At 44.7% G+C, this 27,307-nt stretch overlaps 3 protein-coding genes across 4 annotated transcripts; 2 read left to right on the forward strand and 1 right to left on the reverse strand.

The window, feature by feature from the left end:
• Positions 1-486: 486 nt before the first annotated feature.
• On the forward strand, positions 487-19,712 carry meltf (melanotransferrin). Its single transcript, XM_055943775.1, has 16 exons — positions 487-787; positions 1,175-1,329; positions 1,690-1,789; positions 2,441-2,626; positions 2,977-3,127; positions 3,660-3,727; positions 4,458-4,645; positions 5,272-5,434; positions 6,808-6,959; positions 7,351-7,447; positions 7,859-8,053; positions 8,686-8,839; positions 15,546-15,613; positions 15,944-16,131; positions 16,491-16,683; positions 16,805-19,712. The coding sequence occupies exons 1-16, from the start codon at positions 745-747 to the stop codon at positions 16,858-16,860; spliced, it is 2,157 nt and encodes a 718-aa protein (XP_055799750.1). The 5' UTR covers positions 487-744; the 3' UTR covers positions 16,861-19,712.
• A 1,720-nt stretch (positions 19,713-21,432) lies between these two features.
• ncbp2as2 (NCBP2 antisense 2 (head to head)) lies at positions 21,433-22,194 on the reverse strand. The gene is made up of 2 exons (XM_055943783.1): positions 22,094-22,194; positions 21,433-21,884 (listed from the first exon to the last, which is right to left on the reverse strand). Exon 2 carries the CDS (start codon positions 21,853-21,855, stop codon positions 21,544-21,546), a length of 312 nt encoding a protein of 103 aa, XP_055799758.1. The 5' UTR covers positions 21,856-21,884; positions 22,094-22,194; the 3' UTR covers positions 21,433-21,543.
• Positions 22,195-24,301: 2,107 nt separating this feature from the next.
• ncbp2 (nuclear cap binding protein subunit 2) lies at positions 24,302-26,446 on the forward strand. Of its 2 annotated transcripts, none has more exons than XM_055943782.1 (4): positions 24,302-24,455; positions 24,972-25,153; positions 25,445-25,583; positions 26,152-26,446. In XM_055943782.1, the coding sequence occupies exons 1-4, from the start codon at positions 24,381-24,383 to the stop codon at positions 26,254-26,256; spliced, it is 501 nt and encodes a 166-aa protein (XP_055799757.1). In that variant the 5' UTR covers positions 24,302-24,380; the 3' UTR covers positions 26,257-26,446. The 2 variants fall into 2 exon arrangements, with proteins under 2 accessions (XP_055799757.1, XP_055799756.1); XM_055943781.1 differs by having other exon boundaries at positions 24,305-24,455; positions 25,986-26,446.
• The last annotated feature ends 861 nt before the right edge of the window (positions 26,447-27,307 follow it).

Here is a 27,307-nt window from a genome sequence, read left to right on the forward strand (position 1 = left end):
CTCATATGACCATTATTTTACTCAGTAAAATATTGTTGCAGGTTGCTTTTATATATTTGTTCAGTGAACCAGCATCTTACCTAAGATTTTCTTTTTTTTCGTTTTATCCTCATATCCCATTCAGAAATTACTTTTGTGAAACATTTTATTTGATTGTAATTGAAACACTGGTAAGAAAACAGGAGAATAATGACATAAGAAATACGACAGCAGCATGGGAAAAGATGGATTAGTTATGACGGTGCACTTCTATTACTGGCCTAGTCTTCGCATAAAACCTAGAACAAGATTCCAGATATTGTATTTGTCATTGACAGGGTCAGGCAGAAAAGTTACTACAGTTACTAACCCCCCCCCCCCCCCCCCCCCCCCCCCCCATCGATGTACGATGGAAAAGCACCGGGCAGGGCCAGCAGAGGTGGGGTCTTTCCCCGTCAATGGCCTCTGTGTGTTCGGTCTGGCCAAGCGCCAGCTGCAGGCAGTAGGGACGTGTCTTTCCAGGTATGAGCTAACTGTCTGGAAGTCACGAAGTTTCAGAGAAAACGTTAGACGAAGAATAGCTAGAAAGTCTACCGATTCCAATACAATTATGTTGTAAAATACTCATAACTTGTTTAACGGTATGCGGAAAGCTGAAGTTCAACTTGGAACTTGTACTTTGGAGCCCCTATCAGAGATCGGGCAGTTATAAATAAAGAGATCGTACAGGATCAGGCATTCTCACGCCTGGCTGACACCGTTACTATGTGGGTATTCGTCGCCTCTCTCATATTAGGCCTTCAGACTGGTGAGCTGTATTTTTTACTCAATATAATAGTATATTAATTATGGAGGTGTGGAGGTAAAATAACGACATATTTTAATCTGCCCTAGATTCAGACTTGCCTAGTTAAATAAAGGTTTACAATTAATAATATAATCATAGTTATGTGTGTATTATAAAACGATAATAGCTGCAAAGACTACATTTGAATAAAGGTTGAATTAATATGAATCCATATCAAATGCTAGATATTATCAGCACATTGAGGTTTCTGGATGGAATTTCAATTTGTAACAGACGAATTTGCGCAGTCGACGTTTGGTTGTGTACTCCGTTAACATTGAGTATTGAGTAGCCATAGGACAACAACAAAAATATGATTATTTTTGTTTGAATGTGTTCCCTATTCAGTGTCTGGCCAGAGCACTATAAGATGGTGCGTAATCTCCGCTCAAGAGATGACCAAATGTAACGCCATGGCGCAGGCCTTCAACAGTGTGGCCATCCGTCCGACTATCCAATGCGTCAGCGACGCGTCTGTGGAAGGATGCGCGCAGAAGATCGGGGTAAGTGGGGCTCGTTCAGATAAATAGGGTACAATTCCGTTTATATTAGAATCATATTATGATAATGACTTCCTATTAAACTTGATCAAATCTATAAAAAAAAAAATATATATATTCAGTTGTTTGTGACAGTTGATGTTTATCTTTTTATATTTTCCTAATAATTGCTTTGATATTGTTTGTTTATTTAAGTCTTGGATAGGATAATGATATCACCTTTGGAGCATGTGTTGACCTAGTTGTCTCCTATCTGCCGATGTCCTGAGTCCGACTGATTAGGAAGCCACACTGTTTCATTTCATACAGTCCCGTTAACCATTGAAACATGCTATTTAAACCCCTCTTCATTTTTTTTTCTAGACAAACCAAGTAGATGCCTTTTCAATGAGCGCTAAGAATATCTACACATTTGGGGAAGAAACTAACTTCAAAATAGCTGCAGGAGAGACTTCTGCTGATGGTAAAGAGTTTATATTTTATTTCTGATGTTGCAGCACACTATCACAGTATGTCTATCACCAATTTCGCAAAAAGTAATTTGTGTCTATTTCACGATCATTTGTGATAGTGCGTTGGATATTTTGACTCTGTTTTATGACATGCTTGTGGAAACCTTACCCTTAACGCAGAAAGAGGAAGACATTTTTTTGGAATCTGAAATGTACCTACAGTAACTTATAGATTGTGGAGAGAGAGACCCATTTAACTCAGTTTTCACCCCTCATACTGTAAGCTTGCATTTAATTTTAAAAAATGTACCTATATTTATACAGGTTTTTCTCATTGAGATAACATCTATTTTACAAGAGAGAACTGGTCCAACAGCAGTAAGGGGAACAAAGTTTCAGACAAAACAACTTACATGAACAAAACTATAGACACACATACAATACAACAATTACATATTAAAGTAAATCGCATGCATTAAAGTAACGTTTAGAATGATTGGAAATGCTAATGAGCCATGAAGCCACTGTCTGATGAAAGCGGACGAGGTCATATCCCTCAATTGTGTCTGTTTTGACTCTGTTCCTCAACGTGAAAGAGGGGAGGCACATGATCAACTGGATCAAAAACACATTACTATCACCCTGACCCCTGACCTCCACAGGAGAGGGCACCACCTACTATGCGGTTGCCGTGGTGAAGAAGAGGAACCCGGACATCAACATCAACACACTGAAGGGCAGGAAGACGTGTCACACAGGGAAGGGACGTACTGCCGGCTGGAACATGCCCCTGGGATACCTCATCGACCAGAGCAAGATGTCTGTCATGGGCTGTAACATCCCACAGGGTAGGGAATTGTGACACACACGCTAGTGTACACACGCACGCAAGCAAACACACACACACACACACGTGCGTGCTCGTACGCACAAAAAACACAGACAACCACACGGATACACACACACCCACATAGAAAAAAGGGGAAAGGAAAGGGGGGATACCTAGTCAGTTGTTCAACTGAAATGTGTCTTCCGCATTTAACCCAACCCCTCTGAATCAGAGAGATGCGTGGGGCTGCCTTAATCGACATCCACGTCTTTGGCACACACACACACATACAGTACACACACTCTGCACACTACACTGTAGGTGCTTTGAAACCAATACCCCACCAACCTGTTTGTGGTGTTCCCCCAGGCGTGTCAGATTTCTTTAATGCCAGCTGTATCCCTGGGTCACAGGGAGACCCTCCCTCTCTTTGCCAGCTGTGTAAAGGCAACAACGGTGGACAGTTCGTATGTGACAACAGTGACAAGGAGAGATACTACGCTTACAACGGGGCCTTCAGGTAAGGTACACCCTCACACTGATACTGTACAGCCTTTACTACTGGACTGTACTCTCAGAGATTAACCCACACATTATGATCTCTCTCTCTCTCTCTGACTGTCTCTGTCTGTCTCTGTCTCTCTCTCTCTCTCTCTGACTGTCTCTGTCTGTCTCTGTCTCTCTCTCTCTCTCTCTCTGACTGTCTCTGTCTGTCTCTGTCTCTCTCTCTCTCTCTCTGACTGTCTCTGTCTGTCTCTGTCTCTCTCTCTCTGTCTGTCTCTGTCTGTCTCTGTCTCTCTCTCTCTGTCTGTCTCTGTCTGTCTCTGTTTCTCTGTCTCTCTGACTGTATCTGTCTGTCTCTGTCTCTCTCTGTTTCTCTCTGTCTCTCTCTGTCTCTCTTGTCTGTCTTTGTCTTTCTCTCTCTCTCTCTCTCACTCACTCTGTCTGTCTCTGTCTCTGTCTCTCTCTCTCTCTCTCTCTCTCTCTCTCTCTCTCTGTCTCTCTCTCTCTCTCTCTCTCTCTCTCTCTCTCTCTCTCTCTCTCTGAGACAGGTGTTTGGCTGAAGATGCAGGAGAGGTGGCATTTATAAAGCACACCACAGTTATGGAGAACACAGACGGTAGGTCGAGCTCCTCTCTATCCTCCATGTTGATTGATTCATTTCATTGTATTTATTTGATAATTAAAAGTAGTAATCTGCTGTAGTCGGAGACAACAATAAATACATTAAAAATGATCAAGGACCCCCCGAGTGGCGCAGGGGTCTAAGGCACTGCATCGCAGTGCTAGCTGTGCCACTAGAGATTCTGGGTTCGAGTCCAGGCTCGGTTGCAGCCCCATGGGGCGGCGCGCAATTGGCCCAGCGTCGTCCGGGTTAGGGAGGGTTTGGCCGGCAGGGATATCCTTGTCTCATTGCACACTAGCGACTCCTGTGGCGGGCCGGGCGCAGTGCACGCTGAACAGGTCGCCAGGTGCACGGTGTTTCCTCCGACACATTGGTGCGGCTGGCTTCCGGGTTGGATGTGCATTGTGTCAAGAAGCAGTGTGGCTAGGTTGGGTTATGTTTCGGAGGACGCATGGCTCTCGACCTTCGCCTCTCCCGAGTCTGTACAGGAGTTGCAGCAATGAGACAAGACTGTAACTACCAATTGGGGAGAAAAAAGGGGTGAAAATACTCAATGCAATTAAAAAAACACCAACAGAAGCACAAATTAACAATTTACTACAATATCAACAGTACTGAGGTTCCTGTTTAAGAGTCATCTTACGTTGGCACCAAACACCTTACGTTGGCACCTGCTGGTGTATGTATAACTGTATAACCTGGTGTCTGTCCTGCTGTGTTTTAGGAAACGGTGACCCTGCCTGGACCACTGGGCTGAAGTCTTCAGACTACGAGCTGTTGTGTAGAGACGGGACCAGGGCCCCTGTGAGAGAACACCGCCGGTGCCACCTGGTCAGGGTGCCAGCCAGGGGCATCGTGGTTAGATCTGACATCAGTGGCCCTGTGGTCTATAACATGCTGACAGAGGGACTGGTGGGTAATACTCTTCATCCCAACCTTAAAGCGGCAATCTGCAGTTTGAACAATAAGAAACTGATTTGGTAAACAGCCGAGGGATGGGGCTGGAGAAATGAAAGCACTCTGAAATTCATAAACAGAGCTCTGGATACAGGGACTGACAATCCATGATATCAACATGATAGTTTTTACCATGTTTTGAGGCCATACAGTGTTTGTTTACATTTACATTGTTTTACTCCTTTGTTTGTAAACAATCTTATATTTTAGGTTCTGATGCGGTATGACCTTTGAAATAAGATCATGATGTTTAGTTATATACATTATATAGCTATATATAGTCAACTGAAATCAAATGGTATTGGTATGTACATTATATCCTTCAACAATCAATATATTTATACATTTAAAGTCTAAAAATGGATCTAGCAACTTCAGATTGTCGCTTTAAATGTGTTGTGGGTTTTAGTACCGTATTGGTGCGTTCAAGACCATTAGGAACACGGAAATCTCCAACCAGTGCGTTCAAGAGAACTGTCTGTTTCTCACTATGGCAAAGACATTCCGAGGCGTAGTCAGAGGAACCCTGGAGTTTTTTATTAAGTTTTAATAAATCCTGGTTGTGTTCTTCTTTTCCTCAGACGAAGTCAGGTTTCCCCATCTTTCAGTCGGGCGAGTTAGGCAGCAATTTGTTGTTCAGCGATTCGTCCACAAAGTTCCTGCGGCCGGAGTATGATGATCCTAAGGCGTGGATGGGCTCCATCTACTACAGCACTCTCAAAGCCATGGACTGCGTCCCAGCGGGTGATGCCTCCTCTCTTTACCTCTCTCTCTCAACCCCTCTCTCTCTCTCTCTCTCTCTCTCTCTCTCTCTCTCTCTCTCTCTCTCTCTCTCTCTCTCTCTCAACCCCTCTCTCTCTCTCTCTCTCTCTCTCTCTCTCTCTCTCTCTCTCTCTCTCTCTCTCTCTCTATCTCAACAGTAAACGTTACACTTACAAAGTTACAAAATAATAAAGATATTTCAAGTGTCATATTATATCTATATACAGTGTTGTAACAATGTGCAAATAGTCTCTCTCTCTCTCTCTCTCCCTGTACCTTTACCCTTTCCCTCTCTCTCTCTCTCTCTGTACCTTTACCCTTTCCCTCTCTCTCTCTACCTCCACCCTCCCTCTCTCTCTTTCTCTACCTCTCTCTGCACCTTTACCCTTTCCCTCCCTCTCTCTCTCTCTCTCTGTACCTTTAACGTTTCCCTCCCTCTCTCTCTCTCTCTCTCTCCCCCCCTCTCTCTCTCTCTCTCTCTCTCTCTCTCTCTCTCTCTCTCTCTCTCTCCCTCTCTCTCTCTCTCTCTCTGTCTGCACCATTACCCTTTCCCTCCCTCTCTCTCGCTTTCTCTCTGTACCTTTAACCTTTCCTTCCCTCTCTCTCTCTCTCTCTCTCTCTCTCCCCCTCTCTCTCTCTCTCTCTCTCTCTCTCTCTGTCTGCACCTTTACCCTTTCCCTCACTCTCTCTCTCTCTCGCTCTCTCTATCTCTCTCTCTCTCTCTCTCTCTCTCTCTCAACCCCTCTCTCTCTCTCTCTCTCTCTCTCTCTCTCTCTCTCTCTCTCTCTCTCTCTCTCTCTCTCTATCTCAACAGTAAACGTTACACTTACAAAGTTACAAAATAATAAAGATATTTCAAGTGTCATATTATATCTATATACAGTGTTGTAACAATGTGCAAATAGTCTCTCTCTCTCTCTCTCTCCCTGTACCTTTACCCTTTCCCTCTCTCTCTCTCTCTCTGTACCTTTACCCTTTCCCTCTCTCTCTCTACCTCCACCCTCCCTCTCTCTCTTTCTCTACCTCTCTCTGCACCTTTACCCTTTCCCTCTCTCTCGCTTTCTCTCTGTACCTTTAACCTTTCCCTCCCTCTCTCTCTCTCTCTCTCTCTCTCTCTCTCTCTCTCTCTCTCTCTCTCTCTCTGTCTGCACCTTTACCCTTTCCCTCTCTCTCGCTTTCTCTCTGTACCTTTAACCTTTCCCTCCCTCTCTCTCTCTCTCTCTCTCTCTCTCTCTCTCTCTCTCTCTGTCTGCACCTTTACCCTTTCCCTCTCTCTCTCTCTCTCTCTATATCTTTTTTTCACTCTGTGCATGTTTGTTTGTAAGTACTGACTATTGTTCTATCTGTGTGTGCAGATATTCCCCAGTCCCTGCGTTGGTGTGTGTTGTCCAGCGATGAGCAGCAGAAGTGTGCAGACATGGCCGAGGCCTTCAGTGCCAAGTCTCTGGTCCCCAGTATCCAGTGTGTGATGGGATCTTCAGTGGACGACTGCATGAAGAAGATCCAGGTACATTTGACTTTTCTAAACCCTGTCTATCTGCCACTCCAGCAGGCTCAATCTTACTTCTCAAAGTATTAGAATGAAAGAAGGGGCAGCAGGTAGCCTAGTGGTTAGAGCGTTGGACCAGTAACCGAAAGGTTGCTAGATCGAATCCCCGAGCTGACAAGGTGTAAAAATCTGTCGTTCTGCCCCTGAACAAGGCAGTTAACCCACTGTTCCTAGGACCGTCATTGTAAATAAGAATTTGTTCTTAACTGACTTGCCTAGTTAAATAAAGGTTAAATAAAATAAAAAATACTATGTGAACCATGTGGCAGACTCAGGGTGTTCTTCCTACAGGGGCTGTTGAAAGAGACTTGGATGTAGGAAGCATATCTTCCCTTGTGTGTGTTTGTAGAATAAAGAGGCAGATGCCATCACCCTGGACGGAGGTTACATCTACACAGCAGGGAAAAGATACGGCCTGGTGCCTGCTGCTGGGGAGAGCTACACAGGTAGGATCCCTCTACAACCAAACTGACCCGACTGCTGGGGAGAGCTACACAGGTAGGATCCCTCTACAACCAAACTGACCCGGCTGCTGGGGAGAGCTACACAGGTAGGATCCCTCTACAACCAAACTGACCCGCCTGCTGCTGGGGAGAGCTACACAGGTAGGATCCCTCTACAACCAAACTGACCCGGCTGCTGCTGGGGAGAGCTACACAGGTAGGATCCCTCTACAACCAAACTGACCCGACTGCTGCTGGGGAGAGCTACACAGGTAGGATCCCTCTACAACCAAACTGACCCGACAATGTTTTCCTTAACTTCTTTCCATGGGCTTTGATCATGTGATGATTTGCTGCAAATCCAAATGTATTTTGGGACAATAACTATAGACTCCTCCTCCTCCTCTCTCCCAGGGGACAGGAATGGCAGTATCTACTATGCTGTGGCAGTGGTGAAGAAGTCCAACAGTGACATCACCACGCTGGAGAACCTGAGGGGGAAGAGCTCGTGTCACACCGGCTATGGCCGTACGGCTGGCTGGAACATCCCCATGGGTCTGCTCATAGAGAAAGGTCTCATCAGACCTGCTCAGTGTCAGATACCACAGGGTAATACACCAGGGACTGTCTGTCTGTCTGCCTGCCTGCCTGCCTGCCTGCCTGCCTGTCTGTCTGTCTGCCTGTCTGTCTGTCTGTCTGCCTGCCTGCCTGCCTGTCTGTCTGTCTGTCTGTCTGTCTGTGCGCACGAGCATGGGAGTGTGTGACTTCATTTCACTTTTCTCCTCAGTAGGTCTGTCTGTCTCTCTCTCCTCCTGTCCTCCTCAGTAGGTCTGACTGTCTCTCTCTCCTTCTGTCCTCCTCAGTAGGTCTGACTGTCTCTCTCTCCTTCTGTCCTCCTCAGTAGGTCTGACTGTCTCTCTCTCCTTCTGTCCTCCTCAGTAGATCTGACTGTCTCTCTCTCCTTCTGTCCTCCTCAGTAGGTCTGTCTGTCTCTCTCCTTCTGTCCTCCTCAGTAGATCTGTCTGTCTCTCTCTCCTCCTGTCCTCCTCAGTAGATCTGACTGTCTCTCTCTCCTCCTGTCCTCCTCAGTAGGTCTGTCTGTCTCTCTCTCCTTCTGTCCTCCTCAGTAGGTCTGACTGTCTCTCTCTCCTTCTGTCCTCCTCAGTAGGTCTGACTGTCTCTCTCTCCTCCTGTCCTCCTCAGTAGATCTGACTGTCTCTCTCTCCTTCTGTCCTCTTCAGCCGCTGGAGGTTTCTTTAAGAACAGCTGTGTCCCTGGTGCCAATCAGCCTGGTTTCCCTGGCAACCTGTGTGACCTGTGTGTGGGAGACAGCAAAGGGCAGAACAAGTGTGAGAAAGGCAAGGACCTGTATGATGGATACGATGGAGCGTTCAGGTACAGTACATCTCACAACTTCCTGATCCATTTAAAGACAGATTGAGGACTCAGTCTGTTCAGTCTGTGAAGCTGAATCTATTCAGTTGTCACGTTCCTGACCTATTTATGTTAGTTTTTGTGTGTTAGTTGGTCAGGACGTGAGGTTGGGTGGGCATTCTATGTTATCTGTTTCTATGTTGGTTTCGGTTTGCCTGGTATGGCTCTTGATTAGAGGCAGGTGGTTTGCGTTTGCCTCTAATTAAGAGTCATATTTAGGTAGGGCATTTCTCACTGTTTGTTTGTGGGTGATTGTCTCCTGTGATGTCTTCGTCGTTGTCGATGTGTTTTTTCACTTACGGGACTGTTTGGCTGTTCGTGTGTTTCGATGTAACGTTCCTGTCCGTGAGTTTACGTTTATGTATGTGAGTTTATGTTCAGGTTCCGTTTTACGTCGTTTTGTTATTTTGTAAGTTTTGAAAGTGTTTGTTTTGTTTCGTGTTGCCATCAGTTTCGTATTAATAATAAAGATGGCATATTTCCCTGACTCCGCATATTGGTCTGAAGATCCTTCTCTCCTCACCTCATCTGAGGATGAGGAAAGCGACAGCTATTACAGAATCACCCACCAACAAAATGTGACCAAGCGGTATGGGAAAAATAAACGGAGTAAGGGACAGAAGAAGGAGCAATGGACATGGGACGATGTTCTGGATGGAAAGGGTGTCTACACATGGGAGGAGATCCTAGCGGGTAGAGATCGCCTCCCATGGGAACAGCTGGAGGCACTGAAGAGAGCGGAGGCTACCTGAGAGAGGAACCGGAATTATGAGGGGACACGTCTTGCACGGAAGCCCGAAAAGCCCGTGAGTAACTCCCAAAAATTTCTTGGGGGGGGGCTAAAGGGTAGTGGGCCAAGGGCAGGTAGGAGACCTGCGCCCACTTCCCAGGCTAACCGTGGAGAGCGGGAGTACGGGCAGACACCGTGTTACGCAGTAGAGCGCACGGTGTCTCCTGTACGTGTGCATAGGCCGGTGCGGGTTATTCCACCTCCCCGCACTGGTAGGGCTAGATTGGGCATCGAGCCAGGTGTCATGAGGCCGGCTCAACGCGTCTGGTCTCCAGTGCGTCTCCTCGGGCCGGCATACATGGCACCTGCCTTACGCATGGTTTCCCCGGTTCGCCTACACAGCCCGGTGCGGGTTATTCCACCTCCCCGTACTGGGCGGGCGACCGGGAGCATTCAACCAGGTAAGGTTGGGCAGGCTCAATGCTCAAGAGAGCCAGTACGCCTGCACGGTCCGGTATTTCCGGCGCCACCTCCCCGCCCCAGCCTAGTACCTACAGTGCCTACACTACGCACTAGGCTACCAGTGCATTTCCGGAGCCCTGTTCCTCCTCCACGCACTCTCCCTATAGTGCGTGTATCCAGTTCGGTGCCTCCAGTTCCGACCCCACGCACTAAGCTACCAGTGCGTCTCCAGAGCCCTGTACACACTGTATATTCTCCCCCTACTAATCATGATGTGCTTGTCCTCAGCCCGGCGTCACCAGTGCCGGTACCACGCATCAGGGATAGAGTAGGCTTTGAGAATACAGTGTGCCCTGTCCCTGCTCCCCGCACTAGTAGGAAGGTGCTTATCATTAGCACGGTGCCTCCAGTTCCGGCACCACGCACCAGGTCTACAGTGCGCCATATCCGGCCAGAGCCATCCGTCTCACCAGCGCCATCTGAGCCATCCGTCTCCTCAGCGCCATCTGAGCCATCCGTCTCCCCAGCGCCATCTGAGCCATCTGTCTCCCCAGCGCCATCTGAGCCATCCGTCTCCCCAGCGCCATCTGAGCCATCCGTCTGCCATGAGCCTGCAAAGCCGCCCGTCTGCCATGAGCCTACAGAGCCGTCAGCCAGACAGGAGCCGCTAGAGCCATCAGCCAGACAGGAGCCGCTAGAGCCGTCAGCCAGACAGGATCTGCCAGAGCCGCCAACCAGACAGGATCTGCCAGAGCCGCCAACCAGACAGGATCTGCCAGAGCCGCCAACCAGACAGGATCTGTCAGAGCCGCCAACCAGACAGGATCTGCCAGAGCCGCCAACCAGACAGGATCTGCCAGAGCCGCCAGCGAGCCATGAGCAGCCAGAGCCGCCAGTGAGCCATGAGCAGCCAGAGCCGTCAGAGAGCCATGAGCAGCCAGAGCCGTCAGAGCGCCATGAGCAGCCAGAGCCGTCAGAGCGCCATGAGCGTCGAGAGCCGTCAGAGCGCCATGAGCGTCGAGAGCCGTCAGAGCGCCATGAGCGTCGAGAGCCGTCAGCCTGCCATGAGCGTCGAGAGCCGTCAGCCTGCCATGAGCGTCGAGAGCCGTCAGCCTGCCATGAGCGTCGAGAGCCGTCAGCCTGCCATGAGCGTCGAGAGCCGTCAGCCTGCCATGAGCGTCGAGAGCCGTCAGCCAGCCATGAGCATCGAGAGTCGTCAGTCAGCCATGAGCTGCCCTTCAGCCTGAAAAGGCTGGATACCCAGAACTGCCCATCAGTCCAGAGCTGTCTCTCTGTCCGGAGCTGCCTTTCAGTCCGGAGTTGCCCCTCTATCCTAATCTCCCTCTCTATCTTCATCTATCTCTATAGTCTTATCTATCCCTCTATCTTGATTTATCTCTCTGTCCCGGTGTTATCCTTATTAAATATATTATTAAGAGAATTGTGTGGGGGAAAAAAGAGGGTGGACATTCTTGAAGGGAGGGGGCTAGGATGGATTATGGTGGGGTGGGAACCGCGCCCGGAGCCTGAGCCACCACCGTGGTTAGATGCCCACCCAGACCCTCCCCTAGACTTTGTGCTGGTGCGTCCGGAGTTCGCACCTTGTGGGGGGGGTACTGTCACGTTCCTGACCTATTTATGTTAGTTTTTGTGTGTTAGTTGGTCAGGACGTGAGGTTGGGTGGGCATTCTATGTTATCTGTTTCTATGTTGGTTTCGGTTTGCCTGGTATGGCTCTTGATTAGAGGCAGGTGGTTTGCGTTTGCCTCTAATTAAGAGTCATATTTAGGTAGGGCATTTCTCACTGTTTGTTTGTGGGTGATTGTCTCCTGTGATGTCTTCGTCGTTGTCGATGTGTTTTTTCACTTACGGGACTGTTTGGCTGTTCGTGTGTTTCGATGTAACGTTCCTGTCCGTGAGTTTACGTTTATGTATGTGAGTTTATGTTCAGGTTCCGTTTTACGTCGTTTTGTTGTTTTGTAAGTTTTGAAAGTGTTTGTTTTGTTTCGTGTTGCCATCAGTTTCGTATTAATAATAAAGATGGCATATTTCCCTGACTCCGCATATTGGTCTGAAGATCCTTCTCTCCTCACCTCATCTGAGGATGAGGAAAGCGACAGCTATTACATCAGTCTGTGAAGCTGACTCTATTCAGTCTGTGAAGCTGACTCTATTCAGTCTGTGAAGCTGAATCTATTCAGTCTGTGAAGCTGAATCTATTCAGTCTGTGAAGCTGAATCTGTTCAGTCTGTAAAGCTGACTCTATTCAGTCTGTGAAGCTGAATCTGTTCAGTCTGTGAAGCTGGATCTGTTCAGTCTGTGAAGCTGGATCTATTCAGTCTGTGAAGCTGACTCTATTCAGTCTGTGAAGCTGAATCTGTTCAGTATGTAAAGCTGACTCTATTCAGTCTGTGAAGCTGACTCTATTCAGTCTGTGAAGCTGACTCTATTCAGTCTGTGAAGCTGGCTCTGTTCAGTCTGTGAAGCTGGCTCTGTTTCTCTCTGTGAAGCTGACTCTATTCAGTCTGTGAAGCTGACTCTATTCAGTCTGTGAAGCTGGCTCTGTTCAGTCTGTGAAGCTGGCTCTGTTTCTCTCTGTGAAGCTGACTCTATTCAGTCTGTGAAGCTGACTCTATTCAGTCTGTGAAGCTGACTCTATTCAGTCTGTGAAGCTGACTCTATTCAGTCTGTGAATCTGAATCTATTCAGTCTGTGAAGCTGACTCTATTCAGTCTGTGAAGCTGAATCTGTTCAGTCTGTGAAGCTGAATCTATTCAGTCTGTGAAGCTGACTCTATTCAGTCTGTGAAGCTGAATCTGTTCAGTCTGTGAAGCTGAATCTATTCAGTCTGTGAAGCTGACTCTATTCAGTCTGTGAAGCTGAATCTGTTCAGTCTGTGAAGCTGAATCTATTCAGTCTGTGAAGCTGACTCTATTCAGTCTGTGAAGCTGAATCTGTTCAGTCTGTGAAGCTGACTCTATTCAGTCTGTGAAGCTGACTCTATTCAGTATGTAAAGCTGACTCTATTCAGTCTGTGAAGCTGACTCTATTCAGTCTGTGAAGCTGACTCTATTCAGTATGTAAAGCTGACTCTATTCAGTCTGTGAAGCTGACTCTATTCAGTCTGTGAAGCTGACTCTATTCAGTCTGTGAAGCTGAATCTGTTCAGTCTGTGAAGCTGACTCTATTCAGTCTGTGAAGCTGACTCTATTCAGTCTGTGAAGCTGAAACCGTTTCTGTAATAGAAATGTAAAGGTCATTTGTAATTTAGTGGATGTATGAAGCGTTTACCGGGCATGTTGTCTCCGCTAAAGCTGGAACATTACCTTTCAATTTCAATCACGCTGTAAAGCTGAACTTCCGCAATTTCAATAGAGCCCTTAGACATTGTTTTATAAAGTAGCAAGACAATTCCATTGTAGTTATAACACCATTTACAATGTTATAGTCAAACTATGTACATCGGCCCTGGTTTGTTGTAATTGTAGACAGTAGGGAACATTCTAGAGAGAGATAGCATCATTGACATATACATTTAACATTTTAGTCATTTAGCAGACGTTCTTATCCTGAGTGAGTGCATACATGTTGATACTGGTCCCCCCGTGGGAATTGAACCCACAACCCTGGCGTTGCAGTTCGTTCAGACATTCCTATGGGGTAAGAATAGTGTTTTGGAATAAATGCAAAAAATGAGGTCTGAGGTAAAAACAGACTTAGGAGTTCTTATACATTCTGTTCTATAAGATAATAGCAGTCAGTTAACATGACCTTTATGAATGATTACACTTTATGGGATTTTTGTTAATTACATACAGTGGGGCAAAAAAGGTGGAAAATAAGTATTTGGTCAATAACAAAAGTTTATCTCAATACTTTGTTATATACCCTTTGTTGGCAATGACAGAGGTCAAAAGTCTTCACAAGGTTTTCACACACTGTTGCTGGTATTTTGGCCCATTCCTCCATGCAGATCTCCTCTAGAGCAGTGATGTTTTGGGGCTGTTGCTGGGCAACACGGACTTTCAACTCCCTCCAAAGATTTTCTATGGGGTTGAGATCTGGAGACTGGCTAGGCCACTCCAGGACCTTGAAATGCTTCTTACGAAGCCACTCCTTTGTTGCCCGGGCGGTTTGTTTGGGATCATTGTCATGCTGAAAGACCCAGCCACGTTTCATCTTCAATGCCCTTGCTGATGGAAGGAGGTTTTCACTCAAAATCTCACAATACATGGCCCCATTCATTCTTTCCTTTACACGGATCAGTCGTCCTGGTCCCTTTACAGAAAAACAGCCCCAAAGCATGATGTTTCCACCCCCATGCTTCACAGTAGGTATGGTGTTCTTTGGATGCAACTCAGAATTCTTTGTCCTCCAAACACGACGAGTTGAGTTTTTACCAAAAAGTTCTATTTTGGTTTCATCTGACCATATGACATTCTCCCAATCTTCTTCTGGATGATCCAAATGCTCTCTAGCAAACTTCAGACGGGCCTGGACATGTACTGGCTTAAGCAGGGGGACACATCTGGCACTGCAGGATTTGAGTCCCTGGCGGCGTAGTGTGTTACTGATGGTAGGCTTTGTTACTTTGGTCCCAGCTCTCTGCAGGTCATTCACTAGGTCCCCCCGTGTGGTTCTGGGATTTTTGCCCACCGTTCTTGTGATCATTTTGACCCCACGTTGTGAGATCTTGCGTGGAGCCCTAGATCGAGGGAGATTATCAGTGGTTTTGTATGTCTTCCATTTCCTAATAATTTCTCCCACAGTTGATTTTTTCAAACCAAGCTGCTTACCTATTGCAGATTCAGTCTTCCCAGCCTGGTGCAGGTCTACAATTTTGTTTCTGGTGTCCTTTGACAGCTCTTTGGTCTTGGCCATAGTGGAGTTTGGAGTGTGACTGTTTGAGGTTGTGGACAGGTGTCTTTTATACTGATAACAAGTTCAAACAGGTGCCATTAATACAGGTAACGAGTGGAGGACAGAGGAGCCTCTTAAAGAAGAAGTTACAGGTCTGTGAGAGCCAGAAATCTTGCTTGTTTGTAGGTGACCAAATACTTATTTTCCACCATAATTTGCAAATGAATTCATTAAAAATCCTACAATGTGATTTTCTGGATTTTTTTTCCTAATTTTGTCTGTCATAGTTGAAGTGTACCTATGATGAAAATTACAGGCCTCTCTCATCTTTTTAAGTGGGAGAACTTGCACAATTGGTGGCTGACTAAATACTTTTTTGCCCCACTGTAAATTCAACAACAAAAAAATGACGTTAGCTGATGAAGATGGAACATGGAACAAACCGTGTCAGATCTCCTCAACCTGTGCTTTACCACAGACCTTATTTTCTGCCTTTCTCCAAAAACCCTACCAAAAAAACACCATTAATTTTCTCCATAGTCTTTGTCCAACGAACCATGACAGAGTTAGTGCCAACATAAAGACCCCATTTACTATTTAACTCTATTTGTATCAGGTGTTTGGCCACAGGAACTGGAGAGGTGGCCTTCATCAAGCATACCACTGTCTTCCAAAACACTGATGGTAAGTGTGTGTGTGTGTGTGTGTGTGTGTGTGTGTGTGTGTGTGTGTGTGTGTGTGTGTGTTGCGTGTGTGTTGCATACCATCTCCGGTCAGGAAACCAACCATTGTTATCATTGCACCATAAACCCATAACCCCACTACCGGAACCATAAACCCATAACCCCATTACCAGAATCATAAACTTGTTCAGAGGATGTGGAAATGTTTTCCAGTCATTAACAACTTGCTGACACGTTGCTCTTTGACTCCATAACTTCATATCAGTATTTGTGAATTGGGAGAGTTATCTATCTCCATGTATCTCTGTGTGTATATCTCTCTGTCCTCTAGGTAATTCAGGTGAGTCGTGGGCCATTGACCTGCAGTCTAAGGATTTCCAGCTGCTGTGTCCCCATGGCTCCAGGGCAGAGGTCACCCAGTACGCCCACTGTAACCTGGCCCGCGTCCCCTCCCACGCTGTAATGGTACGGCCCGACACCAACATCTACGCCCTCTATGGCCTGCTGGACAAAGCACAGGTACGACTGACTGGGCCATTGGTTTGTTGAGTGATTGAGTGAGTGATTGGTTGATAGAGTGAGTGAGTAGTTGATTGATTTGTTGATTGAGTGAGTGAGTGATTGAGTGATTGGTGGATTGAGTGATTGGTTGATTTATTGATTGGTTGATTGTATGCATGTGGCATAACATTACATTTACATTTAAGTCATTTAGCAGACACTCTTATCCAGAGCGACTTACAAATTGGTGCATTCACCTTATGATATCCATAACATAACATAAATATCCCTTCTACACACACCTTAAAACGGTGAACTACATGCTGATAAAACCAAGTGGTAGTTGATAGACTTGTGTCCTCTTCATCTCCCTCCAGGAGTACTATAGTAGTGACACAGGTTCAGCGTTCAAGATGTTTGACTCATCTAAGTACCAGGGCTCTGACCTCATCTTCAAAGACTCCACTGTCAGCATGATCGGAGTGGCCGAGAGGAAGACCTATGACAAGTGGCTGGGACAGGGCTACATGGACTCACTTACCAACATGGAGTGCAACTCCTCTGCTAAAGGTACAGAACACAAACTCGCACACACACACTTTGATCTATCTCATTTGACTGACGGTAATGCTTTAGGAACAGTAGCTTTCCTAAGTGCTGGTGTACTGAAGTATGTTTGTTTGGCCTGCAGCACTGTCTTCTCTGCTCCTGGTGGCTCTGATGAGCTCCATCTTCCTCTGGGTGTAAGAAGCCATGTTCCAGCCCCAACCCAGCCCCCTGTCCAAGTTCCAGCCCCCTGTCCATGTTCCAGCCCCAACCCAGCCCCCTGTCCATGTTCCAGCCCCCTGTCCAAGTTCCAGCCCCAACCCAGCCCCCTGTCCATGTTCCAGCCCCAACCCAGCCCCCTGTCCAAATTCCAGCCCCCTGTCCAAGTTCCAGCCCCCTGTTCAAGTTCCAGCCCCCTGTCCATGTTCCAGCCCCAACCCAGCCCCCCTGTCCATGATCCAGCCCCAACCCAGCCCCCCTGTCCATGATCTAGCCCCCTGTCCATGTTCCAGCCCCAACCCAGCCCCCTGTCCATGTTCCAGCCCCAACCCAGCCCCCCTGTCCATGATCTAGCCCCCTGTCCATGATCTAGCCCCCTGTCCATGTTCCAGCCCCAACCCAGCCCCTTGTCCATGTTCCAACCTCAACCCAGCCCCCTGTCCAAGTTCCAACCCCTGTCCGTGTTCTAACCCCAACCCAGCCCCCCTGTCCATGTTAAAGCCCCAACCCAGCCCCTTGTCCATGATCCAGCCCCCTGTCCATGTTCCAGCCCCAACCCAGCCCCTTGTCCATGTTCCAACCTCAACCCAGCCCCCTGTCCAAGTTCCAACCCCTGTCCGTGTTCTAACCCCAACCCAGCCCCCTGTCCGTGTTCTAACCCTAATCCAATCCCCATCCATGTTCCAGCCCTAACCCTAATCCAACCCCTGTCCATGTTCCAGCCCTAACCCTAGTCCATGTTCCAGCCCTAATCCAACCCTAACCCTAGTCCATGTTCCAGCCCTAATCCAACCCTAACCCCTGTCCATGTTCCAGCCCCAACCCTAACCCCTATCCCAGCCTGAACCCCTGTCCAAATCCCTAGCCACATTCCCAGCCTGAACCCCTGTTCAAATCCCTAGCCACATTCCCAGCCTGAACCCCTGTCCAAATCCCTAGCCACATTCCCAGCCTGAACCCCTGTTCAAATCCCTAGCCACATTCCCAGCCTGAACCCCTGTCCAAAACCATAGCCAAATTCCCAGTAGCAACACAAAACCTGTTTTCGTCCAGCCCCATTCCTTACACCAGCCCCAGTAGCCTACTCCCTCTGTAGGGAATCTCTCCTCTTCTGCCAAAGCACCAGCAATAACACTACACATTACCACCCAGCACATTACCACCCAGCACATTACCACCCAGCGAACCTCAGCAGCATTTCCTGTCATCTTGGAATCTTTAGAAGATGATGTCCGCATCCCTTCCTGTATCTGATTCATAGCTTATGATTCTACTTTAGATTCATAGCTTATGATTGTACTTTAGATTCATAGCTTGTGATTGTACTTTATACTACTGTATGTGTTGATGCTAGGATTTGTGAGGAAGGATAACATGTTGAAAATACTATTTGACTTGGGTCTAAATTATGGTCATTGTTGTTGAGTCAGTGAGTCAAAGTGCTTATTGAGTCAGTGAGTCAAAGTGCTTATTGAGTCAGTGAGTCAAAGTGCTTATTGAGTCAGTGAGTCAAAGTGCTTATTGAGTCAGTGAGTCAAAGTGCTTATTGAGTCAGTGAGTCAAGGTGCTTATTGAGTCAGTGAGTCAAGGTGCTTATTGAGTCAGTGTGTCAAAGTGCTTATTGAGTCAGTGAGTCAAGGTGCTTATTGAGCCTGTCTCTCAATGGGGAAAAGATCCCGTCTTCTTTGGTTGAGCTATAGAGGATGAAGTCCTTCCCAACCAGAGATGACGAAGGATTTGCTATTATGCTTACTAACGGTAACTGCCATATCAGTGAATATGCTTTTACCCGTTACATACTTTACTATGCAGTGTTCGTCTCTCCGCAAGGTGTGTGTTGCTTACACGGACTATTGTGAGTACTACTTATGAGCACAAGCCATATCTGGGAATATGGTGTGTTTTGCACATTCTGCCTTTACTGTATAAGCTAATGCCATATCAGTGAATATGCTCTACTTGTACTACAGGATGTGTGTTGTGAAATGTTTTGAAAAGAGTCCAATAGGTTGGTGTTTTATTCATGTTCTCCCCAAATCCTGGAAAGACAAACATTTAAGCCAAGACAACTTGCTCACTATCTGTATTTAGGGGCTCGATTCAATCCGTATCGCGGGAAGTTCAGCGTTACAGCGTGAATAGAGGCCTAGAAGTTTCTATTTGCTTGGCTGGTAATCAAATTCTACAATAAGAATGATGTGAACTATAGCCTACTGATAAATATGGATTGGAAACCTGCTTGCACCTGATATGCACTTGTATCGGTCAGAACTTTCATTCTTTATTTGGAGAGAACATTGAACAAGCCATCCTTGTTTTTTGCTTTTGAAACTTAGGTGTACTTTGATTTTTGTTGAAAATTAGAGTCAGGTTTAAATTCTTATATTACATTTCAATGTTGTACACATGAGCTAAACTCCATCATCTATAACAATAGTGATTATAAGGAATGGAACTCTACCCAACTCTGATCGAGTGCTTCTTGATTCCTGCATTGCCACCGTGACAGCGCATAGTGTTCGTTTTATTTTTGCTGCTCTCGTGCAATTTTGTGTTCCTGTCCAGAATATCAGCTTGATTTTTTAAATGTTTATTTGAATGAGAGATAAGTTTATATGATGCTCAGATACCATATCAGTGTATATGTACAGAGTACTGACTCGTTTCTGTCAGAAACAAACGCTTGCCTTCAAAGTCAAAAGCAAATTTCTTCGATGAAATGATAAACACGTAACTAATATTTAGTTGCCAGGCCAGTGCGTCTGCGTAAGTATTGCTACAAACTGCTTCTTTAAGAATTCTCTGCTGTTCTTATTAAAAATCTGCATATGGAAGCTGGTGGTCCATCGTGAAACATTTTACTGTCGTAGTTTGGTTGTGAATGAGAACCTGGACATTGTGTCAGTCAGCCCATCTACAGAGTCAATGACTGTGCAATACATTCTTGGTGGACGTGACAATCTCCACGTTGATTGTTTAAAGTTACAATGAAATATACTCGCACACAATTATGGACTGAAGTCCTTGAGTTCTTTGCTGTAACTGCAGTTTGAATGGAAGTTCTTGGAAGAGTTTGTGAGGTTCAGGGAATTATGGCTTTGATCACTCAAGGTTCTGAACTAAGGACAGTTATTATAGCCTCGTTATGGGTCAACCTATGACGAAATAAAACAGTGAACTTTCAACATGCAAGGTGAGTTGAGGTTCGTCTACACACAGTAATCAACACAATGCTACTCTTAGCCATAGCAGACTCACAAAAAGGCAAATACTTTTTTCCAATTACTTTTGTACTAGATAGCATAGCATAGCATAGCCCTAACTGTCTGCTACACACAATATCAGTGTTGTTAAGACACTTATTTCAAAGATTAAAGCACACTGCCTAACTTGTCAGTCAGCTTACTCCTCGGGTGTAAAACACACGCTGGTGTCGGTGACTAAGTGCTCTATTCAATCCATATCACTGAAGCGTCACAGATGTCGCAATAGAAATGTAAAGGTCATTTCCGATTGAGCCCGACATGCAGCATTTACCGTGAAAGCCAACATTGCCTTTGAATTTCAATTGGACTTTGGTGCAGAATTTTCAACAATATGGATTGATTGAATAGAGGCCTAAACCTTATGTGTTGTCCAGTCATTTTTCCTCTGAATGATCTTTTATTGATAAAATATAATTTAAAAACACACTAAGATTTGTCCAATAGGTGAGGAAAATTCAAACCTTTAGACACCAAGTCATAATATGTCATGGGAACTGACGTGGGGCTGCATTACAGCAAACATACTATATGGTGGTAATCTGCAAGTCAAATCAGGTAGACAATTCCATATCTACAAACACAAATTCCTGAATAAAGACGACTGTGTAGATTGCAACGAATCTCTGTCTCCAGCATGCAGATGTGTTACAGTAGGCTAACCCACCACAAACCCAGACCTGTTACAGTAGGCTAACCCACCACAAACCCAGACCTGTTACAGTAGGCTAACCCACCACAAACCCAGACCTGTTACAGTAGGCTAACCCACCACAAACCCAGACCTGTTACAGTAGGCTAACCCACCACAAACCCAGACCTGTTACAGTAGGCTAACCCACCACAAACCCAGACCTGTTACAGTAGGCTAACCCACCACAAACCCAGACCTGTTAAAGTAGGCTAATCCACCACAAACGCCAACATTCATTACAAGGGCTCAACTTTGGTAAAACATTTTTACCCAGTCAGATAAACAGTCCAAACAGCCTACCCAACTGCTCAGAGGCGTCCACATGGTCCTAAAGCACACCGATGCCATGTTTTGTATCACATTCCAAATATAAAACTGGGGGGGGGGGGGGGGGGGGAATGCCATTACAGGATGTGGGGGGGACATGCCCCTCCATCCCCAGTGAAAGTTGCACCCCTGATTCATTACGTGATGATATCTCCCTGATGGAAAATTAATCTTGAGTATGTTTTGAGACATGGGAGCTGGTTTACCAGTAGCTTAGTGTTCCCTTCAATATATTAAAAGATTGTCTCAGTGATGTAACAGTAGTCGGACTTGACAGTTGTGGGACGGGTCATGTTGTCAGTCACGTTATCAATAGTTCACATGATTGTTTGTCTGTCATACAGAGTTCTATCACAGGAATTTTATTTCACATTAATTTCTTCATTTCTTTATTTGTCCCTGAGCGTCTCTGAAGCCATCTTTCAACTCCTTGACAAAAGTCTCCCTCACTCTTCTGAACCGGGTCCCGATGTCACCAACGTCTCGGGGAATCCGGCCGTTAGCCTCTTGCCGAACCTGGCGTAGTGTGTCTGACTTCAGGACCTTCGCAGTTGCACCCCTCCCAGCGATTTGTGCTTTGATGATCGCAAAAGCTGCGATCTGTGCCGCACGTCGGATAGGACGAGACTCCGCTAGTTTCTCAATGACTCGTGGATTGTTCAGGAAAGAGAACAACATACGAATGATGGCCATCTCGTACAGTAAATAAATGGTCTTGTTACCTGTAAAACAAACGACAGACAGTTGATGTTATTTCACTGCCCAGAGTTAGCTAACCAGCTAGTCAGCTGAGCTAGCTACTCGTGGTAGTTAGCTGCCTTCCGGAAAATACGTTAGTTCATGAGAAAACATCAATACTCTTTTTATTATAACATGCAGGTAAGGAACCACTGGTAAAATTAAGATTAATATCGAAGAGTTTCTCACATACTTCCTTGTTCATTCAGATGACCGCTACTTTGAGACGCGAGGTTACATCAGAGACACACTATTCTGCCAGCAGCATAAAAGATGACGTCAATTTGTTTGGTAATAAAGAATCCTTCAAAATAAAAGCCTGCATTTTAAAACATTGCAACGTGGATAACTAATTCAAAAGATATTACATTTTAATCAATGTCCATTTTTATTGTGCTAATAAGTAAATACAAGAACGAATTTATAGAAACAATTGCAAATCTGCTTCTTAAGACCACTATCGATGTATCATGAGCGAAATGCCAGTGGACACGCTTTTATGTGCAAATATTGATATAATAACCATCATATCGAAACCTGGAGTTACGCAATGACAGGTTGTGTGGTCCTCCCACTACGACTCCATAAAGCATGTAGTTTATTAGGCTACAGATTAAATAAACTATGATGAACTTCACAGGGTATTGAAAGTGCAAGGTGGCGAGCTTGATGCTTTGTTCCAATAAATATCAAGGGTCTTATTCTGGTGACATGATCATCGATGCTTGGCTACCGTTTGACAAATTAAAATAACCTCACTCTTTTGTCCATAATAATGTCATCATGTAGGCTGTACCCAGACTGTATCTGCATGCTGTTGGGTAGAGCGCACCTGCCAATACCAGAGCGGGCACATTCGCTATAAAACGCACATTTTTTTCGTGACAAAATCATCAGTAGATTTGAAAATGTGATGGAAACCCATTTAACTTTTAATTTTTATTTGGTACATGGGAATTTTACCACAAAAGTCATTTTTATGTGTCGTATGTTCATCACGCACAGACTTCTATCCACAACAAGAACATTTGAACATTTTATTTATGCATATTTTAGAATATTTGCATGAAAATCTGTTGCCAATTGGATGGAAAACTAGCAATAGAATGGAAATATCGTTACAACAAAAAAACAGGAAATCACATTAATTGCACTGCCCCTTTAAAAAAAACAGGAAATCACATTAATTACACTGCCCCTTTTAAAAAAAACAGGAAATCACATTAATTGCACTGCCCCTTTTAAAAAAAACAGGAAATCACATTAATTGCACTGCCCCTTTAAAAAACAAACAGGAAATCACATTAATTGCACTGCCCCTTTAAAAAAAAAAAAAAAAATCACATTAATTGCACTGCCCCTTTAAAAAAACAACACCACTAAAACTATAACAGGCTGATTCACATACTTAATTGCCTGCTGATGGGTCAACTGTGGATGGTCTTCCCATTGATTAAAACTGATTAGGTAGGTTTATGTCACCAGAACACACCTGGCCCAATGGGCAATTTGCCAACAGTTGCCTGGACTTCACAGAAACATGAACATTCATACAGTTGCATTGTATTTTCTACAAACCGATTTGATATCAATATTGAATTGAAAAAAAAATGCAGCTGATATCGATATAGATTTTCCATTTCGGTGCCCATAACTCATTTCATGGATTTATTCTATAAGTGATTGAAATGACTGATTGTATGATAGTGTGTGTTAAACCAGTGGTTCTCAACATTTTTCAGTCACTGTGCCAATTTTGCTCTGCCTGGAGTACCCCTGAAGTACCCTCTCATATGCATTTTACCAGTAGGCCTATGGTCTCATTGGTCTTCTCAAGTACAGCCTGTGGATAGGCCTAGTACCCCGAGGGAGCCTAGTACCTCTGGTTGGCAACCACTGTGTTGGACCATGAATTAACTGACACATTTGATGAAATTTCAGACCCATGTTTCACAACACAGGTACTATACATTTTGGGCTATATATAAAAAGTATTTGGGGTTTCAAATACAGTGTATTGCATTGTGGCCAATGTAATGAGTTGAGTAGAAAGTGTTTCTGGGTATACAGACCTCAGTCCCCCATGAAATAACACCATATATAGATTCTACAGATCCTAGTGAGTAATTACAACCCTACTTTTACTTTGGCACCTAGAATAGTTTTCTCTCTGTAAGACAATATGCATTTAGTGTAGTGTACTGCAATGGGGACATTTATTTTACCTTGGAACTTGTTTAAAAAAAACACATTTAATGCAAATGTCCGTTAAATATGAACAAATATGAATCATTGTTAATGTTCAGAGAATAATTTTTGATATATGAATAAATAAAGGATAATTACACTTTTTTACTATTACGTGGGGACTTTTATTTTGAATATTTCCAAATTCCTTGACCCGGAAGTACTTTTTTAGTGTTGTTGACGAGACATTGGTGTAAGGAACACATTTCTCCGCTCATCTTTGAAGAGACACAATGTCTATTAAATTGAATGCGCTATTCAGCGACTCCTACGTTGATGTAAGCCAATACAGAGACCAACATTTTAAGGTAAGGAATAGTTTAAATCAATCGGGAACCAACCAGTAGAATAGTTTTGCTAGCTAACGTTAGATATCTGTTGCGCTAGCAAGCTACCGGTAGCTTGCAACGTGCTGTCTTTTCTTTCAGACAAACGTTGTTAAAATCACTTACCTGTGGCTTTCAAACCATGAATATTGTATTTAAGGATGTTTTCCTCCTAGGAATGGGTCAAAAAGTGTTTTCAAAAAGACCAACCTGTAATTAGCTACAGTTTAAAGAGCAAATCAAACTGACCTCTCATTAGTCTGGTCTCAGAGTCTAGACATAACATAATAAATGTAAATCAGAGACATTGAAATTGGTATATGTTTGGTATGGTTACATGAGATGGAATCTTATTTAAAGCGTATATTATACTGCAAACGTTTACCCATATCAGTGTGAATTAGTGGTGAATAATACTAACAGCTAATGTTAGTGTAATTGGCCTCCTGACTGCAGTTACTACTCTTCTAAAGATGTTCTCCCCTCTCCATCCTCCAGGGAAATCGATATGAGCAAGAGAAACTGCTGAAACAGGCTAACACGCTCTACGTGGGCAACCTGTCCTTTTACACCACAGAGGAACAAGTGTATGAGCTCTTCTCCAAGAGTGGGGATGTGAAAAGAATAATCATCGGCCTGGATAAGGTGAAGAAGACGGCGTGCGGCTTCTGCTTCGTCGAGTATCCTTTAAAAAAAAACTTGTGGATGTTGTGTTTTGGTTCAACATTTTTAATTCTATACTCATACACTTAGGGTTCCCGGATCCAGATTGAAACTAGTCCTACACCTAAAAGGACCCAGATTAAGCCTAGTCCTACCAATCAAATGTATTTATAAAGCCCTTTTTACATTAGCCGATGTAGTCCTACACTAAATCACAGTCAGTGGAGATTGACCATCGGAAGTCCTTTTAGTCCAATAGTAGGCTTAATCTGTGTTCCTGGAAACTGGCACCTTGACCCCTGTACCAGATACTACACGCGTACAGATGCTGAAAATGCTATGAGGTTTGTCAACGGGACACGTCTGGATGACCGCATCATCAGAACTGACTGGGACGCTGGTTTTAAAGAGGGCAGGCAGTATGGCCGTGGCAAGTCCGGTGGTCAGGTAAATTTACACAGGAGAAATGCACGTTTACTACCTCAGGAGACAACAACAGTGGTATATTAGTTATCTCTTGTATATTAGTTCTCTATCTCCGGTTGTTTATATTGTAATTGATAGTTTTCTCTAAATTGTAGTTTTCATTAAAGTGGTACCGTTAACTGGCTATTGTTTGGATGAGAGCTTTGAAAGTTACATAACACTATAACATTACTGTATTATCAACAGGATAAAACATGTTCAATGTTAATGGGTAATGTAATTGTGACTGTGTTGTCTTACTGTTCTGGAACTATCATGAGGAGACAAAGTTCACAGTTATGTCAACTCCTAATAGACCCAAATACTTAACAGGGTCTGTGTCAAAACAAACAAGTCAATCTCTTTTTCTCCTCTTCTCCTCAGGTCAGAGACGAATACAGACAAGATTATGACCCAGCCCGGGGGGGCTATGGGAAAGTCGTCTCACGGCCATAAAAACATGTCCTATGCTGTTTCTTTTGGCTATGGGGAAACTAATGTCATGAGCCTGAGTCAACATGTTATCTGCTGATTCTTTGCCTTTTTCCAGGTCAGAGATGAATATAGACAAGAATATGACCCTGCTCGGGGTGGATATGGGAAATTAGCTCAGCTACAGAGACCTCCCGAGGGACGGAAGTTTTTAGTTTGGTGAATTTGATCTGGGTTGAATTTGGGTTCCAAGCAGACTGCCAGAGTCTCCTATTATGACTCGTTTCTTTAGAAGTCTTCTGTGAAGCATTTTTCAGTTAGCCATAGTTCTAACAGTCAGTGTGACACACGTTTACAAATGTAATTGTCTCCCAAACTGTATACTTTCAAAAATAAATACATCTTTTTACAAAGTTTTTTTATTTTCTTAAAATGTATCTACTATATAAACTGGAACACTACTTTGGGAATGTGGAGCAACTCTTCTGATTGGATTGAGTAGTTTCTCATGGATGAAGTGTGTGTGTGTTTAAGGCCCATGGAGGTGATACTGATGGCTTTTCAGAATGTATGGCTCCTATGGTTGCCATCAGTATCGCCTCCATGGGCCTTAAACAGCCAGCAGTGAACCTGTGTTAACACACAACACTAGACAGAGAGAAGCTACAGACCTAAAACTTGCCTGTTCGAGTTGCGACAACTACAGCAATTTTGACTAACCTTAACCTAATTCTCCTAACCTGCTGCGTAGGCTAGAAACCATCAGTGTCCCCACACCAGGATTCAATAGGATCGCAGGTTATAGGCATTGTGGCTTTTAAAGGCGATTTCCGACTGCGCCGACAGATGCAGCGTTATCTTGAATGGGATCTGTGACTGCAGGAACAGTACTTTTTAATTTAAAGCTGCAATGCCAATAGTCTGTGATCGGATTCAATCTGTAGTGCGGCTGACATTTTAAAAGCAACGTTAGCGCATTCACATGTCGGCTCGATCGGAAATTACCTTTAAATGTAAACTGCATCAGGGAATCACCACACACGTGCTCCTCTGTCAGAGAAACCCTTTTGTTACACCAAGTAACTTTACAAACATCATGTGGGAGATTGTTTGCTGATCGAGTTGACAAACATCTGCTCTTTTGTCAATTTCAGAGTAAACCACCGAATTGGAATTTCAGTGTACTTCCTGAATTGAAATGGAATTGACCCTGTTCTCTAAATAATAAGCATAAAGGAATCATCGTGGCTGGACATCCTAACAACCCTGTGCTC

This window comes from Salvelinus fontinalis, chromosome 14 (assembly GCF_029448725.1).
Source record: "Salvelinus fontinalis isolate EN_2023a chromosome 14, ASM2944872v1, whole genome shotgun sequence".
Taxonomy (NCBI): Eukaryota; Metazoa; Chordata; class Actinopteri; order Salmoniformes; family Salmonidae; genus Salvelinus; species Salvelinus fontinalis.

Coding starts and splice junctions, on each gene's coding strand:
- meltf (XM_055943775.1), top strand. CDS start 745: ATGTGGGTATTCGTCGCCTCTCTCATATTAGGCCTTCAGACTG. Junction 2,627..2,976: donor GGGCTGTAACATCCCACAGG/GTAGGGAATTGT, acceptor GTGTTCCCCCAG/GCGTGTCAGATTTCTTTAAT. Junction 15,614..15,943: donor TGTCTTCCAAAACACTGATG/GTAAGTGTGTGT, acceptor TCTGTCCTCTAG/GTAATTCAGGTGAGTCGTGG.
- ncbp2 (XM_055943782.1), top strand. CDS start 24,381: ATGTCTATTAAATTGAATGCGCTATTCAGCGACTCCTACGTTGATGTA. Junction 24,456..24,971: donor ACAGAGACCAACATTTTAAG/GTAAGGAATAGT, acceptor TCCATCCTCCAG/GGAAATCGATATGAGCAAGA. Junction 25,154..25,444: donor TGCGGCTTCTGCTTCGTCGA/GTATCCTTTAAA, acceptor CCCCTGTACCAG/ATACTACACGCGTACAGATG.
- ncbp2as2 (XM_055943783.1), bottom strand. CDS start 21,855: ATGGCCATCATTCGTATGTTGTTCTCTTTCCTGAACAATCCACGAGTC.